General features: G+C 33.8%; 1 protein-coding gene across 4 annotated transcripts in view; it reads left to right on the top strand.

Moving 5' to 3' along the window:
• Nucleotides 1-17,557, top strand: part of LOC115494887 (uncharacterized) — a 50,100-nt gene extending 32,543 nt beyond the window's left edge. The window contains exons 2-4 of one of the 4 annotated variants that reach the window (XR_012055455.1): nucleotides 1,301-1,364; nucleotides 6,909-7,053; nucleotides 17,401-17,557. Coding sequence is in view for 3 of the 4 variants with exons in the window: in XM_041715542.2 (XP_041571476.2) it covers nucleotides 6,909-7,043 (135 nt within the window). In the remaining variant the exon portion in view is untranslated. The remainder of the gene's footprint in view (nucleotides 1-1,300; nucleotides 1,365-6,908; nucleotides 7,054-17,400) is intronic. The other 3 variants (XM_041715542.2, XM_072927802.1, XM_041715549.2) reach the window with 3 other exon arrangements.
• The last annotated feature ends 397 nt before the right edge of the window (nucleotides 17,558-17,954 follow it).

Genomic DNA, 17,954 nt, shown 5'->3' with positions numbered 1-17,954 from the left:
CCCCTTTTGTCCCTAGTGAATGTGTCAAAAGATTTCAGCATTTCTATGGTGATAGCCGTCTTGCTTTCACAAAATTCTTTGACAATTACATATTGAGCAGTGTACCTGTTTTCTGCACAAGTCCATGCGGGATGTCATTTATTAGATTTATATTACCCATGGGTATGATTAGTACTTTCCTCGAACAGGATACTACATCCCAAAAAAATTATTTCCTAAATGGGTTAAAAGGTAGCAGGAAAAAAAGGGAGGTAAAGAGTTTAAGAATAATCCCTTATGTAAATTTAAACTTTCAACCAGCCCTGTAGGCAAGGGTAAGTCAGATTCTTGTTTAAAGATCCCTTGGGGCAGATTATAGTGAAAGGACACCAAACCACCAATCAGTTTGTAACTATATAAACAGTTGTGAGAGTGAGCCAGTTGTGTAAGAGAGGATATTGCATGACAAAAACCATTATCTGCCTCTGCAGGGTCTGCTTCTCATCAGCCTTCTCCCTTATCTGGCTCAAATCCCAGCTTGTAGCCTCCAGTGGTGGGTACTCACTGCCTCTGTTTCATGCGGATCAGAGGTTTCATCACCACACACATAAAACTCTCCTCCTCCCTTTGACTGGGGGATGGGTGGCACAAACCTGGCCTCAGCAAAGCACCCTAATGTTTTTGCAAATGGTCAGTTGCTGGAGTCAGTAGCCATTAACATTTCAATCTCTCACTCAGTGTTACTTTTAAATCTTTTTTTTCCATCATATATATTTTTCCCTGTGTTTCTGCAAACACAGAGCAATGTATACCAACACATTTTTTATACACGTGCATGTTTTACATTCTTTCATCCTGAAATTTTTAACTATAAAATATTATTTGCTAATCCACACTATTATCAGGCAATTTTGAGAGTTTCTTCATATATGTGAGTGGGTGCATATACAAGCATATATACATGTACACATATATGTTACATATATATTAATAGCTTAAACAAATGACATACCATTTCAATGCCATTTCAAGTATTCTAGACGTAGGATATGCAAGCAGTATGATTTTCTCTTACAACTTGTGTCAACAAGATGTCACACCAGTCAAATTATATCTTTCATGTACTAGAGCATCTAAAAGGATACTAAATATTTATGGGTGATTTCTTCCCTTAATGTTTTTTGAGCACAAGGGGATCTCAACTAGCTCATGTAAAGGCATGGTGGACACATGAAGTCATGGCCTGCTGAGTCCCACCAGATGCCTAATCGAGATATCTAGTGTTATTTAATATGGTCAAAGTTGTTCCTCCTTCTTCTAGTTACCATTTCAGAAGGGGATGGATCTCCTTTGGTTGCTGTGTCATATCTACAAATCCTAAACAGGTAACTTGGAAACTCAATAATATCTCAAGCATCTTAGATCTTAGGATGTGAGAATTTTTAAAACTGGATTATCATCCTGAAGTCTTTATTCAATTGATAAAGATGGCATCAATCAAAAAGGAAAGGGATGTGAGATACAGAAAAACTTTTTCTAAAGTTTACTTGTTTCTTCTGTTTCTAAAATTCTGTGAACCTTCAGGCAGTAGAACAGCTGGTTTAACAAAGAAATTTCCATCTCCTGGGAACGAGTCTTTTAATTTATCATTGATAGATAGAATGAGATGAGCTATGTTCCGAAGGTGTCTATTTCTTTGACTATATAGAGAGGTTAAGATAATATATTTCTGTACTTCTAAATTTATGCCAGACTAGATTTTTTCCTTTGCTTACTTTCCTCATTTCCCAAAGAAAAATTGCACTATATCAATGTGGAATTACCAAGGCTACCTAGGCTCTCTTCATTGGTGAATGGGAGCTATCAGCTCCAAATGAGTAAAGATATTGAGGTACAGTTTAGATAATCCAGAACTTGCAAGATTCCTTTCTCATATTATTTCTGCAAAGAAAAATCAGAGTAAACTGAAATTTACAAAAAAGGAAAAGAATGTGATTTTAAGGAACACATCAAGGTTGAATTACATTTCAATTACTTTTTCAGTCACACAAATCTCTCCACTATTGAAACATCAGGCTTGCTTATGAAGCAACATAACAGAACTCCCCTTTCTTAATTTGTGTTCAGTCCTTCTCCATTTATTTTCAATAAACTGGAAAGTAGATACCTAGTCTAGCTAGTAATTAATAAAACTACAGAGTTAATTAAGACTTTAATTGTTTTAATTAATTGATAACTACAGTGGTAATATGTTCTTCTCTTTTACTTGCCTGGTAAGTCAGAAAGATTGCTGCAATAATAATAAAAAGAGAGAAACTCTCCTGCAGGCAGAAGTAAACTATTCCTACTAAAGTTTTCTTTAAAATTCTATTAAAATTAAATTTAGAAAAAAACACATATTTGTTCATATGCAACAAAAATACATTTAATTTGGAGCAAATTTAGAGGAATTTATGTAAAGCAAGTACCTACAGTAGGACATGAGGAAATTAAAAATGCCCAAAAAGACTAGAAAGAGTGCAATGATGGACACCAAAAAAGATGAAAATATAAAATTCTCAGAATTTAACTTACTCCACCAAAAAGAGAAAAGAGAATGATTACTTCAGAACACAAATAAAAATAATTTAAATACTCTGCTATGAATACATTTTTTCAGACTCTTCCTCTCTCATCGTGATCAGAAGATCAGGTAATTATATAGTGGCTTTATAATTAGTTGGTTGGTGTTTGGTTTTTTTTTGTTTGGTTGGTTTTTTTATTGGTTGGTTTGGTTTTTTTTCCTTTCTCTCAGCCTCCACAATTGACAGAAAATTTGCCAATGTGTGCAATAGCAACAGCCCAATTACTGCTAAAACAGGTGTTCTGCATTGTGGTTTAGTGGCAAAACTTTAATTTACTCAGAAATATGCTTTACAGGATCTTCTTTTTTCCTTTTAATGAAAAAGTCATCTGATAGAATTAAGAATAAAAGAAAAGTGTCAGTCTTCAGGACGGATAAAGAGAAGGAAGACAACAGTCTAATAAAAGAGAAAAAAACTTCTGTTAAATGGAAAACACCAAAAATGCTGCAATCTGTTATTCCTTTTAGTGGTGATGGTTCCACATTACAGCACAAAAAAAATTACATATGTTCCAAAGTAATAATGATAGGTAAACTAAAATTATGGGACTTTTTTGTGGAGAAACTTTCATGGACCTGAACATGTTATCATGCTTTCTTCTTTGAAAGATTGTGGTAATACCTATAGAATGACTTCTTTGTGAGAAGTCTCTAACAATATCTTTGACAACTGCATTGATTTGAAAAAAAAAAAAACAAACCTAAAAATTAAAAGGCTGAATCAAAATGTGTTTGTATACACACACATGTATATAAGAATTGATTTTAACTGTAAGCATAAACCCCAAAACATCTATATTTTCCCTACTCTCAAGTCTATTCATACATGAATTTGAAGGTATTCTTAAACAAAAAAGATAAATAAACTATGCTCTGTAACCTAATGTAAATAGCCTAAAGGTAAAAGTCATGCAATCCCACAAAAGATCAGGTGTTATTTTCTGTACCTATCTGCTTTATTTGTTAGTGAATAGTGACAAATATCATAAGAAGTTTAAAACAAATTCAAGCCTGTAAGGAAAGAGATATTCTCTTTTTGGCCAAAGGTAATAATAAACTGTTAATACCTGAAATGAAATCTGCCTGATATTTCATGCATGTAAATCTGAAATAAATAAATCCTTTAGACTTACCAGTGTAAATAAAAGATATATTTAATGCATAAACAATATATTTTCTTTATGTAATAAAATTGAAATCACTTTGATCACTTTGTTCTAGAATAATTCCTAAGAAATACTATTCTTTCTGTTGAGATTCCGTTTTACTTTAATGAGAAAATCACACATTGGATTCTTTCTCTCTTTCATTCTCCATTTCAATGACCAACAACAATAATTTTGAAACAAAGAGATACAGATCTTGTTAGGGATTTGATTGCTGTTCATGAATACTGTAAATAATCTTGAAACAATGTAAAATGAGGACATGACTGATACAGTAAACAAACAAGAGAAGACAGCGCAGATACAGATAGAAAAATAGCAACTACTGAAACAAAAGCCAGTTAAACCTGAATTTATCCATAAGAGAGGGTTTTTTGGGGGGTTTTGTTTTGTTAATGTCAATGAGATTCCAGTTATATTGAAATTTGAATGCAAAAACTATAAAGAAGAAAAATCTGAGCACAGGCAAACAGGTACTGAGCACTCTGCAAACTACAGGAGATTTAAAGACTGGAGGTTTGTGTCTTATGTCTCTTACTAGACCTGAGGTTATGAACAAGCAGCTACTTAAATTTTATCACTCCCATATTACTCTTTTATTTAAGTTGGAAATGAATTCATGCATCTCGCATAACTGAAGTTATATTGGATCTTGCTTATCAATATCAGCTTATCAGAAACTTTGTTTTAAGTTTGAGATTAGTTATATTGTACTTTGACCCAAACTTCAGGACAAGTTATACAAGTTATACTTAAAAGTGTATACAATGTACTTAAAAAAAACAAAAAACAACTCCAAACCACCAAAACCAAAAAATGCATGTCAGTTAATTTTAAAAAGCTAAAAAAAGAAAGCTAGGTTTTTAGAGATGGATTTCTCAAAGTTATTTTGGTTGGCGATTTTAGGATGGAATTGTTTTTTATTGGAAACTCTGTTTTTTTCTTTTGCTTAAAAAGATAACTAGACTTGACTTAACATTTAAGCACATGAGTTACATGACACCTTGTAAGCTGAATGCACCTGGGTTCCCCAAAAGTCCATTAAATTAGACCAATACAAACATAAGCCAAAGAGTCTGTGTGTTAAATGAACCACTGCCTAGAGCTAGCTGAAAGAAATATTTGATACTGAAGAGTGTCCTTCAGTAGGCACTGAACTGAATGTGTGCATTTATCAAAGGCAGCCAGTGCTGGTATCCATCAGTTATGTAACAGAAATCTGCCAGGGATCTGTGCTTAGAAATGTGAAACCTTGGTTCTGTTTCTCTCCAAAACCCAGAGAAAGTTCAACCTCCCTGAAGCCCAAGAAAGGTCTTAACCATCAGGCTACAGGGCATTCTGGGAAAAGTTATCACAATTTCCTCTGTGTGAAACTGGGTCATTATACGGTCAGGAATATAGGAGTCACATAAAATTAATGGATTGCATGACTGAAAAATTACTAGATATTTGCTTGGGAGCAAAAAAAAAAATGTTGTACTGTAGAGTCAGTACAACATTTCTCCATAAATAAACAGACAAAGAGAGACTTACAGAGTTTTCTTTAATTGGTTCACCTAACTAGAATGTTTTACAGAATAAATTATACATTTTTTTTAAGGGTGCAGGCCAAATAAAAGGCCATGAAAAAAGTAACAAGGTTTTGGAACAGAATATAAACAGTCTTACATAATAAGCACTGCCTGAATCACAGTGAGTCATATTACTGGGTACTTCACATTTAAAACAAGTTTGTGTTTTTCATGTCTGTGTTCTTAAAAATATTCTGTGGTGCTTTTGCTTTCATTCATTTTTTTTCTTCTGCACACTTTAATTAGGATAATCATCCAGCATAGGAAATTACTCTCTTTCACATATATACAAACTTGTAGAAACCAAATAATATAAATGTAGATTTTTCTTCTCAAAGAAATACTTGCATTTTGGGATATGTTCTTTCTTCTAGTGCAAAATTCCTTAGCAATATCATTCATACAGTGGAGGAATTAATGGTCTTTGTTAATCTTCAGAGACATCATCTGCTTTTTTCAACCCTTTGGTGACATCTTAACTGTGGATTATGCATGCTCCCTGGCAGTCCTGATCCCTGATCCTCTGGATGGGGAGAGCTGTTAGTGCACATCACAGATCCCACCTGCTTGTATATTTATTTGTCCCTTCTAGCTGAATCTAAGGAGAATGTAAAAAGATGCACCCTTGGGTCTCACACTGAAAAGAAATTAGAATGCCTCTAGCCTCAAGAGCTGAAAACCCATACTCAAGCCCTTATTTTAATGTCTATCACTCACTTTTTAAAAATTATGCTCCTTTGAACCACTACAGGGGGAAATGGCTTGGCATTGGGGATCCAAAACATGGTGGAGTATCTCCTTCACCGTGGAAATACATCCATGGCAAGAAAAAGGGATAATATTATGCTGTTTCCTGAAGCAATTTGTTACTTTCTGCAAAAAGATAAATTATCTTGAGATTATGGAAAATATAAATTGATATCCTGCCCCATTCCATTTTTATTTTTCTTCTTTCAGGGAATCACAACAGACGGGTGTATAGGAAGAATATATAGTTATTTAGAATGGATTGGAGGGAGAGAAAGAGATCATACTGTAGTGAGTAACTGTCCATACTCCACTAGGCAGAGTGGCTGGTAAAAGTGAAAATATTTTAGCAGTCTGAAATGAGTTTCCAGAGAGATATTTCACCTTGCTAGTGTTTGAATAGTAGAAAGAAAAGACATTTCATTTCCTCCCCCTTTATCACAGAAGTAATTTATGATGGTCTGGAGCATGTGCTTTGCCACTTTTACTCTTTCTGGTTTCTTTTTCCTTTTTTTGCCTTTCTGTTTAGGAGTATTTTTGGCATGTGTCACTATCACAGGTAGCATGGGGATTAACCCCACTGACCCTAATTAGCTTCTCTATCATATATTTTATTAAACCAAGAATCCAAATATGAAAATTGTTCAAATTGTTAGAAATCACTTCACTTTATGTTGAAGGCCTGATTTACTTTCCTGTTTCTTTTCCTCTTTAAACAAACCTCACTGATGAGTATTCTAAGTATCAATACCTGTTCTTAGTAAAATATTTTGTTAGAGAGAATTGGAACCTCACCTCATCAGAACAATATTTTTTCAATAGGTTTTCAACCAAAAGAGAATATCTATTTTTTGGAATAGCTGGACAGAAGATGCACTAGTACTGTGTGAAGCGCTAATGAACAGCCAATATAGAAAGGAAACTGACAGTCAGTGGAAATCGCAAAACACCTCCTAAGTAAATATAGGTATGATGTTCTAAGATTTTTTTGTAATCTGATGGAATTCTACACCTCTACATTACTCTATTTTTTTTCTCTTCATACACATTTTGCCTGAAAATTGGAATTTAAAGCATCCCTACAGCTCTTTTTTTCCACCTGTCACAAAAGTAAATGGAGCCTGAATGAGATGTGTTCTTTAGTCATACAGATGACAGACAAATATACCAGACAGCAGGGTGGGATGTCAGAGAAACCCACTAAAACTGCTCCATGAGTTTCAGAATGGATATTTGAGAACAAATTTGGAAAAATGTAAAATCAACATTCTAAAGAAATGAATAGTATGATAGATAGACAAATAGATGGACTGCTGTGAGTATCATATCTAGTAATAAAAGAGAAATTTCAACAGAATAGGGCATAAAATAAATAAAATATGGAAATGTGAGTCCAATTATATGAGAATTCAACTGCAGCAGCAAGTGTAAAATTGTCAGATATCCCATAAATTGGGGTGTAGCACTCTGACTTGAAAAAAGTAAGGCCAGAGTCAGAAAATAAAACCAGTGAGATAAAACCAGGATTGATACAGCACTTCTGTGTTATTATATTATTTTCTTTTTATATTACTTTAGATGATGATGATTAGTACTATTGTTTAATTTTGCACCAGTTTTACCTTGTTCCTGGGTTAAAAAAAAAAACAAAAAAAAAACAAAAAAAGGAAAGTTATATTTAAATTAAATTCTTCTTATAATTAATAATAATTAATAATTAATGTCTGTAAGTTAGCTTACAGACATTAATGGATTACTCAGAGAAGCCTGCATTTCTTTAGTATGATTATACAAACTGACTTTAATGAATTTATCTCTATCTGAGCATAGTTATGCTACTATGATAAAAATCTAATGGTAAGACTATAATCATTAGCAAAAATTTTGGATATTTGTCTAAAGCACAAGCTGAGAAAATAAAAGAACAATTAATTCCTAAGTTCCTACATAGCCTAATACAATAGGATTTAGAGCCATATAGTTGTGCTCTGTATACCAATGAATCTACATAGACCTATTTCTGTGTATGAACCACCACAAGGTTCATGCTTTTGTAAGCATATTCAGTAGACCAAATGTGTTCATTGTACACAATGGATTAAATTGTTATTCTGAAAAAATGAATTTTAAAAAAATATATTGAGATTATTTTTGCCATGAAAATATTTGACCTTTATAAAAACTATTTCTATAGCAGAAAGAGGATCAAAATCAAGGTCTAGTTCCCTAACTTTTATCTATAATATATATAGAGGTAAGAACTAGAGGAAACTATTTCTTTCCCTTAGCAGATTTCAAGACTAAAAATACTTACTTGGCCTTGCAAGGCAAATTGGCTTGTATCTTACAACTCAAAGCTGTCTTTTAGCTCCAAAGTAATGCTTAAAAAAAATGGTATGGGTTCCATCTGTGGTTTTGATTTGCCCTCTTCTAAAAAAATCTGTTGTCACTTCAATTTTTAATGTTGCCTTGCAATTTTATCACAAAATATTCACTAAGCAGTCCTGTGTTTCAGTTAATTTATGCATACAGATGCTGGTGTATACACACACACACACACACACACACACACACATTACAGCACATATTTTATACACTTCACCACATTTACAGGATACGAATAAGGATTAATTTGGGCAATTATTTACCTCAAAGTGTAGGCTCAGACTTATCACCTATGGAATTTTACATGTCTTCTTTACTAGTGACTTTCATGGCCAAAACATTAATTTTCTCTTCAACACTCAGCAATCAACAGGTTAGGGGAAGGTTACAGAAAATGTTGTGAAAAGTGATTTTTAATCTTGTGTTTTGAACCTGAAGTAATTTTACTGCAACTTCCAATTATGAGAAAAACACAGCACAGATTTAGTGAGTTCAATGTGTTAATGCATTGGGGGTGCATTTAGCGTACTATAAATTCTAAGTGAATTTGGATTGCTTTGGTGTAGTAACTCTGATACACTTTTGATGTATTGGATGACCTGCAGGACTGACTTGCAGTTCTCCAGAATGCTTTACAAATATAGCATATTCTCTATTTCAGGCTCAGTATTCCGAAAGTTGTACAGCATGTGTGTTTAAATAGCAGCAGGAAATGAATGTGTATAAATGACATGTACACACATTTTTCATGGAGTGTAACAGACAAAAATATCAAAATTCTATGTATGCATTCATGTGACTCAGGTGCAATGACCCATAAGCATTTTCCACCTTGTGGTTTGTCATTGTTTCTGCCCTTCTTTTCACTTCTTATGAGATTAGATTCCATTTTAATCTCTTCAGTTCATCTTTCATACAGTAGATGTTAATTTCCTTTAATTACTATTATGGCAACACAATAATATTTTTTCTTTTCAGCAGTAATAGGTCTCTATTACATTATAATTTTTCATTGCCTAAATCCACCTGTTTTATTACACCTGTTTTATTTATTGCATTGAACCAATTTAACCTTTCAGTGGAACAGATTTAATATCAAGAACAAAATATCTCAAATGCTGGAAGCCAAAGTTTAAGATTTAGACATAAAAATATTACAGCTGGGCACCTCCCTCACCCACTAAATTGATAAAGCTGCATTTAAACCTCAGAAACTGTGTACATGACAGATTGTTGCTATGGTAGTAATGCTGTTCTTTCTCATCCAACCTTTCCCTTGAGTGCTAGGTTGTACTTTGCAGTTTCTTCTATTGCTTTGTCAGTTCTTGGCATTAAGTGACAGTAAAAAGAAATTTTAATCAGGATTTCCCACTGAATGAAGTAGGGATGTATATATACTATACTGTAATTCTATTAGCAATTCAATTGACGATTAAAATTTCTTCCAGTTTTTTCCTCAAACATTAAGGCATTTCTCAATTCTCCCATTGTATTTTTCCCCAGAAGACCAAAAATTTTTTTTCTAGTTTTCAAATCAATCCCAAACTGTCAACGCTGTGAAATCACAAAGCAGGCCACAAATACAGATGAGGAGAGCTATTGAGAATGGTGTAATCACAGACATCACGTGCCAACTCTTTTCCTTTTTCTTCTATCGTTTGAGTACAGAAGCCTCATCCTAAAGCAACAGCCACTTACTATTTAAGTGGTTTTAAATGTAGGTTTATTGCTTAGGTGTCTATCCTCATTGGGTGCTTTCGAGATAAACAGAAATCTTCATTATGTGTAGTCACAAAGGTGCAATAGTCCACAATTGCTATCCATAGCAGGACACGAGTCTTCCCTTTCTGAGAGTTGATCACCATGATCTTTAGTGGTCAAATAAAAGAATCCAAGAAAAATGAATTTTAGTGGGTTTTTTTAGAAAATCAGCATGGCATTAAATGAGCATCCACATTACATGATAATTCCTTCTAACTTGAACTAAAGAGTATCTTAAAGATACATTCCCCTTCATAAAACTAATAGGTTATTAATAAACAAATATATTTTTTTAAATAGATCTATTAAAGAAATATAATCACACAAAATTGTCTCTCAGGCTATCTGAGAGCTTTGCAGGAAAGAATCTGCATGGCTTTTTCACGCTGATTAATCATAAGCCATTATAGGGAAAGCCTAACACCACAAAAGATGTGTATGAATGTTTCTTCAAGTTTCAAAGTATGTTACGTATCCATCCATATGTTGTCAAACCTTTATGAGCATCATGGTGATGCTCTTAGCTAACTGAAAATCTCAAAAGCATCATATTTTGCTAGAATTTTTCTTCTGAATTTTGTTTTTTTGCTGTTTTCTTTACATTTGTCATTAACTGCTTTTAAATCTTCCAGATTTCATCAAGAATGAGTTTTTTTTCTTTCTTCTTTTTTTTTCTTAATTGAAATTTGAAAAAAATAAAGTAAATCTGGTGATATTCTGCTTCTTTCACTTCCCATGATTTAAGTCCAGATCCAGCCACCTGGGAATATTAATTTATTGTTTTCCTGTTAGTGCAAAGATTAATATCAGTTACTAAATTATGAACTTAATTAAATCAATGGCTGCCTACAAGTCTGAATATACTGCACTATGTAGTTTGCACACTACATGCCTTTAATTCTCTTCTAAAAAGTTACTTTAGGAAAACCCTCCCCCTGTGTAGCTAACACAATTTTTTTTCCTACTGAAATGGCATACAAATTAAAATATTTACATAAGTTTTTACCTGGATTAGTAGACTTTTCGTAGTGATTTTAGGCTTTTTATAACTTCCACGTGACCTCCAACTTTTTAAACTTAGGACACTTGCTATAACTTTCCTGCAAGCAAAGAAAGCAACCAAGAATCATAATTATAGAGGAACACAATAATTTTTCTTTTTTTTCCAGATACAAAATGTAGAATATACAGAAAAGTAATCTTTGTTCATAAATTATACTTTTGATTTGTATCCATTCATTTTTCCTATCAATGCAATTATTTTATTGAAAGATATTTCATAAGATAGCTGTCTGCTACTTCTAACTTAGGACAAGAAAATGTCAAAATTACTTTCAGTTCATCATTCTTTAATAATGGTAGCACATCTTTTAATGAATTAATTATTATCCTAAAAACACTTAAAATGGGTACCACTTATACAGTTCTATCTTCTTTATACAGTTTTCTTGCATGTTTGAGTCATGCTATATTATTCAGATGACAAAAAAGGTACTTTTTGCCATTTCTCCATCCTAAATTATTGTTTTTGTACATGAGCACTTTAAACATTTTGGAATAGCAGTCCTCGTGGGTGTATTGTAACTATTTTTTCCCATGGAAAATGCAGTATTTTTTGTACTTTGTTGTTTCTATGAAATCATCACTGTAACCAAGACATCAAATTAAATTATCAATTTATAGTTCAATGAACATTATCAATTATAAAACCAAGTTTACATTTGAAAAGACAGTGGAGTCATTATCTTAAAAATAACATTACTTTCAGTTTATGCTATTTTAGTGAAACTACTACATTGTCTCCTAGAAACAAAGCTCAAAACACTGAAATATCTTGCAAATATTTTGTTGATTTCATTAACAATGTAGGTTAAAAAAAATTCCATGTGAATGTTTTTTTTGCTTTCTGATCCCTAGAATTTTGACAAAAACTTTTAAAAGCGGGTTGTTTTTGACATTTTTACTTCTATTCAAAGTGTTTCTTTAAAAATGCTAACTGCTTAAACATTGTGACAGAATGTATACACATTTATAGAGGCTTTTTTTATTCTTCTGGACAATAACTCTTTCTTGTAATTCATCTGCAAGCATCGTTAGGGGTGCTATTAAAGAATTCTGCTGATTTTGATCAGTTATTTAAATATATTAAAAAGAAAAATAACTGGTGTTTTTTCAGTCAGTTTTGTAAACAAATACAAGCTTCTTCCTGTTGAAGTAAATACTAAAGTCCCTTCTGAATTTCTGAAGCATTTCTTCTATCATATAAAATTTAACTTAATATCATGGGCTGATTGAGGCAAATTTCATATTACACTACAAAATGTACTCACTTCCCACATAATTTTACACAGTCACTCTTCCCATTGTAAATATTAGATTTCATTATACCCTTACTATATTTCAAAATGAGGCTCCCAGTCTTTAGTCTTTTATGGGTGTGCTGCAGAGCTTCATAGTAATTCTTTCATTTCTTGTATTTTATGTATTTCCTTGTTCAAACGGACATGGAGATACAGCAAATTTCAGAAAGCAGAAATTAGGAGAAATTTAAGAGGGGAATCCAAGGATCTCCTACTTTAAACTTTCACTGCATAGGCTGACTATCACATATCCATTTATCTATCAGATTCCCATCTCAAACTTCCGTCTCGAGCAGCAGTTTTCTGTTTTTCTTTTCACTCAGATTTGCACCACTATCACAAAATAGAAACTGTTTTGTACCAGCAGTGTTAAATTTGCATTGTATGTATGGACAAAGTAAAAAATATTTTGAGGCTTACATTTGACTTCAAATTAAGCAGTAGCAGTCCCATCTCCTGATTCTTTTGCAAATTAGATCAGGAAACAGTGGATCCTTTTGTTATGACAACGTTTACTTTTGTATTATAGAAAGACTAAAATATCCATTTTTTATGAACATTAGACTAGGACTAAGTCAGTTCTTACTCTGGGTAAATTACAAAGAATAATAATTATATACAAAATATATCTGCTTTTAAATAGACATGTTTCCCAGATCCTGTATAAGGCATTCTTATCAACATTTTCCATTGATACATTATTTTAATAGCCTTTTGATCAGTGGTCTGTTAACTTTGGTTTTGTTTGCTTGTTTATTTGTTTACTTTCAGAATGTTTACTATTCATCCATTTAAAAATAAATATAAAACATTTTTATCAAGATAACCATAACAAATTTATTTGCATATGTCTACTGTATCTGAATTATTAATGCCTTTTTTATTCCTTCTTACCTACTATCTCTACTAACATTACTACTTCACTTCCTCTGAACACGTACTAAGAAATTTATGATTATTGACCTTACTTCTGCTGTCCACAGAATTATTACCTCCACTGATACTTTTGCTGCCCTCATCTATAATTTAAATTACACCTACAGAAAAAATATTGAATTATAAAATCACAGAAGAAAAGTCTTTCTGAAGGGGTCTACTGAAAATAGTCCTCTCTTTGAACCTCCTGCTCAACACCCAGCTAACTTTAAGATTAGATCAGTTTATTCAAAGTGTTATCTAGCTGTACACTGAACACCTCCAAAGATGAAAATTCCACATTATTCATAGACAAACATTCCACTGATTAACCTCTCATATTGTGTTTTGTTTGCTTTCTTGCTCCCACCTTTTTATTTTATAAGAATTTCCCTTTGTACACCTTGTGGTCTCGGTCCCTCATTCTTTTACTGTGCACCCCTAAAATCAGCCCAACACTTGTTTCTGTATTCTCTAAGCAGTACATGAATACTATTAAATCACCCTTTAAATATCTATTCCTCAGGCTGTTCAGCCACCCCTCATGTCGTGTGATCTTTAGTGGCTCTTCACTGTACTATCTCCTGTTTGTCACTATCTTTGATGCTTTAAACATGACACAAAACAGAAATGCATTTCTTCTCTGCTTTTTTTTGGTTTTCTGTTTATTTTTTCTGGTTCAAATTCAGTTTACACCTTTAATTCCTCCTTTCTTAGAATATTTGTCTATGTTTTTCAGTATTTCCTGTCACCACTTTGACAGACTAAACATACAACACCATTTTTACTATTATAAACACAAAAGCTTAATCAGTCACATAATAGAATTGTAGAATCATGGCTTGTATAGGAAGGGACCTTGAAAGATCATCTAGTCTGACCCTCTCTGCTTTAGGCAGGGACAACTTCTACCTGACCAGGTTGGTCAAAGCCCCATCCCACCTGACCTTGAACAACTCCAGTGATGGGGCATCCACAGCTTCTCCTGGCAATCTGTTCCACTGCCTCACCATTACTCTTCCTGTAAAAAATTCTTCTATTTAACCAATCAAAATCTAACTTCTCTCAGTTTAAGTTTCCTTGTCCTTCAGTATTAGTAAAAGACCTTAGTAGAAAATTAGACCTTAGTAAAAAATTCTGAGTTTTTCTTATAAATTCTCTTTCAGTATGGAAAGACTTCAATGAGGTCTCCCTGGTCCTTTCTCCAGGCTAAATATCCCCAACTTTATTAGCCTTTCTTCCTAAGATAGGTGCTCCAGCCTTCTAATGACACTTGTTGCCCTCTCAACCTTCTCTAACAGGCCCATATATTTATAAACAGCTGGATGCAGTTTTATGGGTCGGGTTTCATCAGGCTGGAGTAGAGGGGGAGAATAACCTCAAACTGCTGCCCACACTTCTGATTAGCCCTGGGTAGGATTGCCAGTGCTTCTGGGAATGGAAAAATGTTGTGCAACGGTTACTGCTTGGGAAAAACAAAAGCAAACAAACAAAAAACCCAAACAGCAAAAGGGGGTGGGGGTAATAATCAAAGGAATTTTTAATGACAAGCCATCATTCCAGATTAGGTATGATAGACTGACTAGATGGTTTAAAGCAAAAACTGTTTGGGGAGAAAAAAATGGAATTAAGGCCAATCAGAAGAGCAAAATGGACTCAAATCTGGAAACTCCTCTCTGATTCTTCAAATTCTACTTTCCTAGATTTTAAGCTTTAATAACAAGGTCTTCTAAACTAGGAATTATGGCAATAAGTGAAATAGAAATTTGAGATTTTACAATGCTTTAGTTAGAAATTGTCTGGAATTTTGGCTTTTCTTGTAGTTTAACAGAAACATGATCTCATTCCTCAGCAGGAAATATCAGGCAACAGATAAACAGCAGAAACTTCAGAGTCTTTCCAATTTCTTCTCTGACAGCTGCATTCCAGAAGGCAAATAGCAAGCACATGTACTCTTGAAAGAACTCTTCAATCCACTTCTTTTTTTGTAATGGGGGTCTGGACATAGTTGTAGTGTTGCCTTACCTGAAACAGTTTGTGAGCAGTACCTGGAAAAGTCTCAGGCTGCTCTCTTTTTATTTCTGGCTCTGCAGGTATCTCTGAACAATTTTGCTTGTATTTATGTCTGAGTCTCAGCCACAACCTCAAGAAATGCCAAAAACAATAAAATCATATTCTAAGAGATATAAAGAAAACAGAGTGTTTTGACATCACCATATGAGTCCTCATGCAATATTTTTATCCCTTCATCATCCTCATTGATTCTTCTACCCTTCTTGCTTCCAGACAGAAGCCATCACTAGCACAATTCTTTCTTCTCAGGTGTTACATGTCCCTGACTGGTACTAACCTCGTTAAAGGGTGCATCTCTCACCCATTCACCCCACCAACTCTTGGCTGCCCTGGGGTCCTGGTAGGAGTGGAAGAAGTTCTTCCACCAGTCCCATGACACAAAGAGTTATTGTTCCCCCACGCCACAGTCTCTCAGACTACTGTCCCTGAGTAAGAAGCAGCTCCATCTTGGGGGGCAACAGTCACGTGGGAACGGGGGGAACCAGCTCCAGCCAGCCCCAACCACCTTCAACCGGCCAAGTCTGCTCCAGATAACTGAGAGAGGCTTGTTCTGCTTCTGCCAGGGCTGTTCTGGTGCTAGGGACTACCAGGAACAGAGGAGAGTGTAAAATAAGTCCAAGCATGTCTGTATCATGGAATATGCTTCAAGATAAAACAATTTTAATGCCACAGTGTCTTCATTAGGAGTTACACACGGTGAATTGCAGAGGTTGGGATCAGCTCTAGGACTTGTCAGTTCAAGATTTTTACGCACCTCTAGCAGAAAGACAGTAATGCTTATTTCAGAGAGCGTTACACAAGGCATGTTGTAATCCCGCATGACTTGCCAAAAGCTTGTCACTTTTGCTATTAAATTTCAGGTATAATATCTTCATTGTGCAAAGGGCCTAGGCATGGCATTGAGTCCACCAGGCTGGGTTATACACATATGATTAAAGTGCATTATTTATTTTGGTATGTGAAACAGAACAAGATCTAGCAGCTTGCTTTCTGCTTAATTTTGTGGAGCAAAGGGAGGGAAAGAATTTGGAACCACCAGGAGGGCAGTGTTTTTAATTTTGAAATACTCTTTCTGAGTTTCCCAATATAGGGGGAAGGCATAATCAGTTTCTTACCAAACCATGGACTTATTTTTATTCAGGTCTGCCTTTTAAAAATCATAAACCTTTAAGGTTTATATGCAGAAACACAATTTTCATAAAACAGCTTTAATTGAAGCAAATTACATCATTAGTCTACATTTATCACCATAATATTTGACAGTGAAATAATTACCTTTATGTGGAGGTTCTAAGTAATGTTATTGACTTAATTATGTCAAAGCATCCTTGTGAGTAGTATTTTAGAAAGTAAAGTAAATCACTTTTCCAAAAAGCCATGTTTTAATGACATGAGAAAATGAGCTTTGAAGCAACATCTGAGGCTTCAGAAGCTGTAATTTGTATTAATACTAATAGCTCTTATGCAGGCAAAAAGGAACTAACAGAACATTAAATATTCAAAGGTGTTACTATATTTTTGAGAGAAAAAGAAGATTTTGCTCTAATGTTGTTGTATGCTTTGTTTCTGGGTCCTAAACTATTCAGTGTAGATGATTATTTGCCTTTTATTTTTGTTTCATTGTATTTGTTTGTATGGGAAAAGGATTATTTCAAAATAAACATTCTATGGCTGAATTCTTAGGAGTGATAAAGTATGTCAGCATGCACATTTTTATCCTTGTATAATCTACTGACTTGAAAGGGGAAAATGTTTTGATTTAATATAAGTAAAAGGTAATCAAAAGGTTTTTGATTATTTGGTTATTTTTTATTTCTAAGGATCTCTTTGGACCCTTTTACTCAAGGAAGACATCAGACTAAGTGGAAGCCCCCTGTAGCTGATATCCAGAACCTGAAAACTTTCTCTTGAGAAGATCTTTGTAGGTTGTCACAGTGGTATATGGAGTACACTCTTCAAACACATCTACAGATAAAGGTAAGGAGGGCAGAATTTTACTGGCATTATGTGGCTAACAATGTACTAGAGAACTATGTTGGATGGAAAATAAAAGAAGGTGATTCAGTTTGTTCCTCATCTTGAAAAACAAAAATGTCAAATAAAATAGCCACACTAGTAAGTTTTGGGGGAAAAGGACCTCACTGTAAGGCCTACATGCTTTCTACTGAAACTAAATTGCTGTACAGCAAAATCCAGAGACAAAAGAAATAGATAAAAGAAATGAATGATCTAATACTTATGTTGTTCTGCTTCAGTTGAAGAGGAAGACTTTGACTTCAGCAGATTTCCTATGGTTATTTTGTAGGGTTTATGCCTCTTTAATTTTTATTTTAACGATTTATTGCTTTATGTAAAATGCATTAATATTCTGAGC

The sequence above is a fragment of the Taeniopygia guttata genome, chromosome 1 (genome assembly GCF_048771995.1).
Source record: "Taeniopygia guttata chromosome 1, bTaeGut7.mat, whole genome shotgun sequence".
NCBI classification, from domain to species: domain Eukaryota; kingdom Metazoa; phylum Chordata; class Aves; order Passeriformes; family Estrildidae; genus Taeniopygia; species Taeniopygia guttata.
This window is presented reverse-complemented; position numbering and strand designations above follow the sequence as displayed.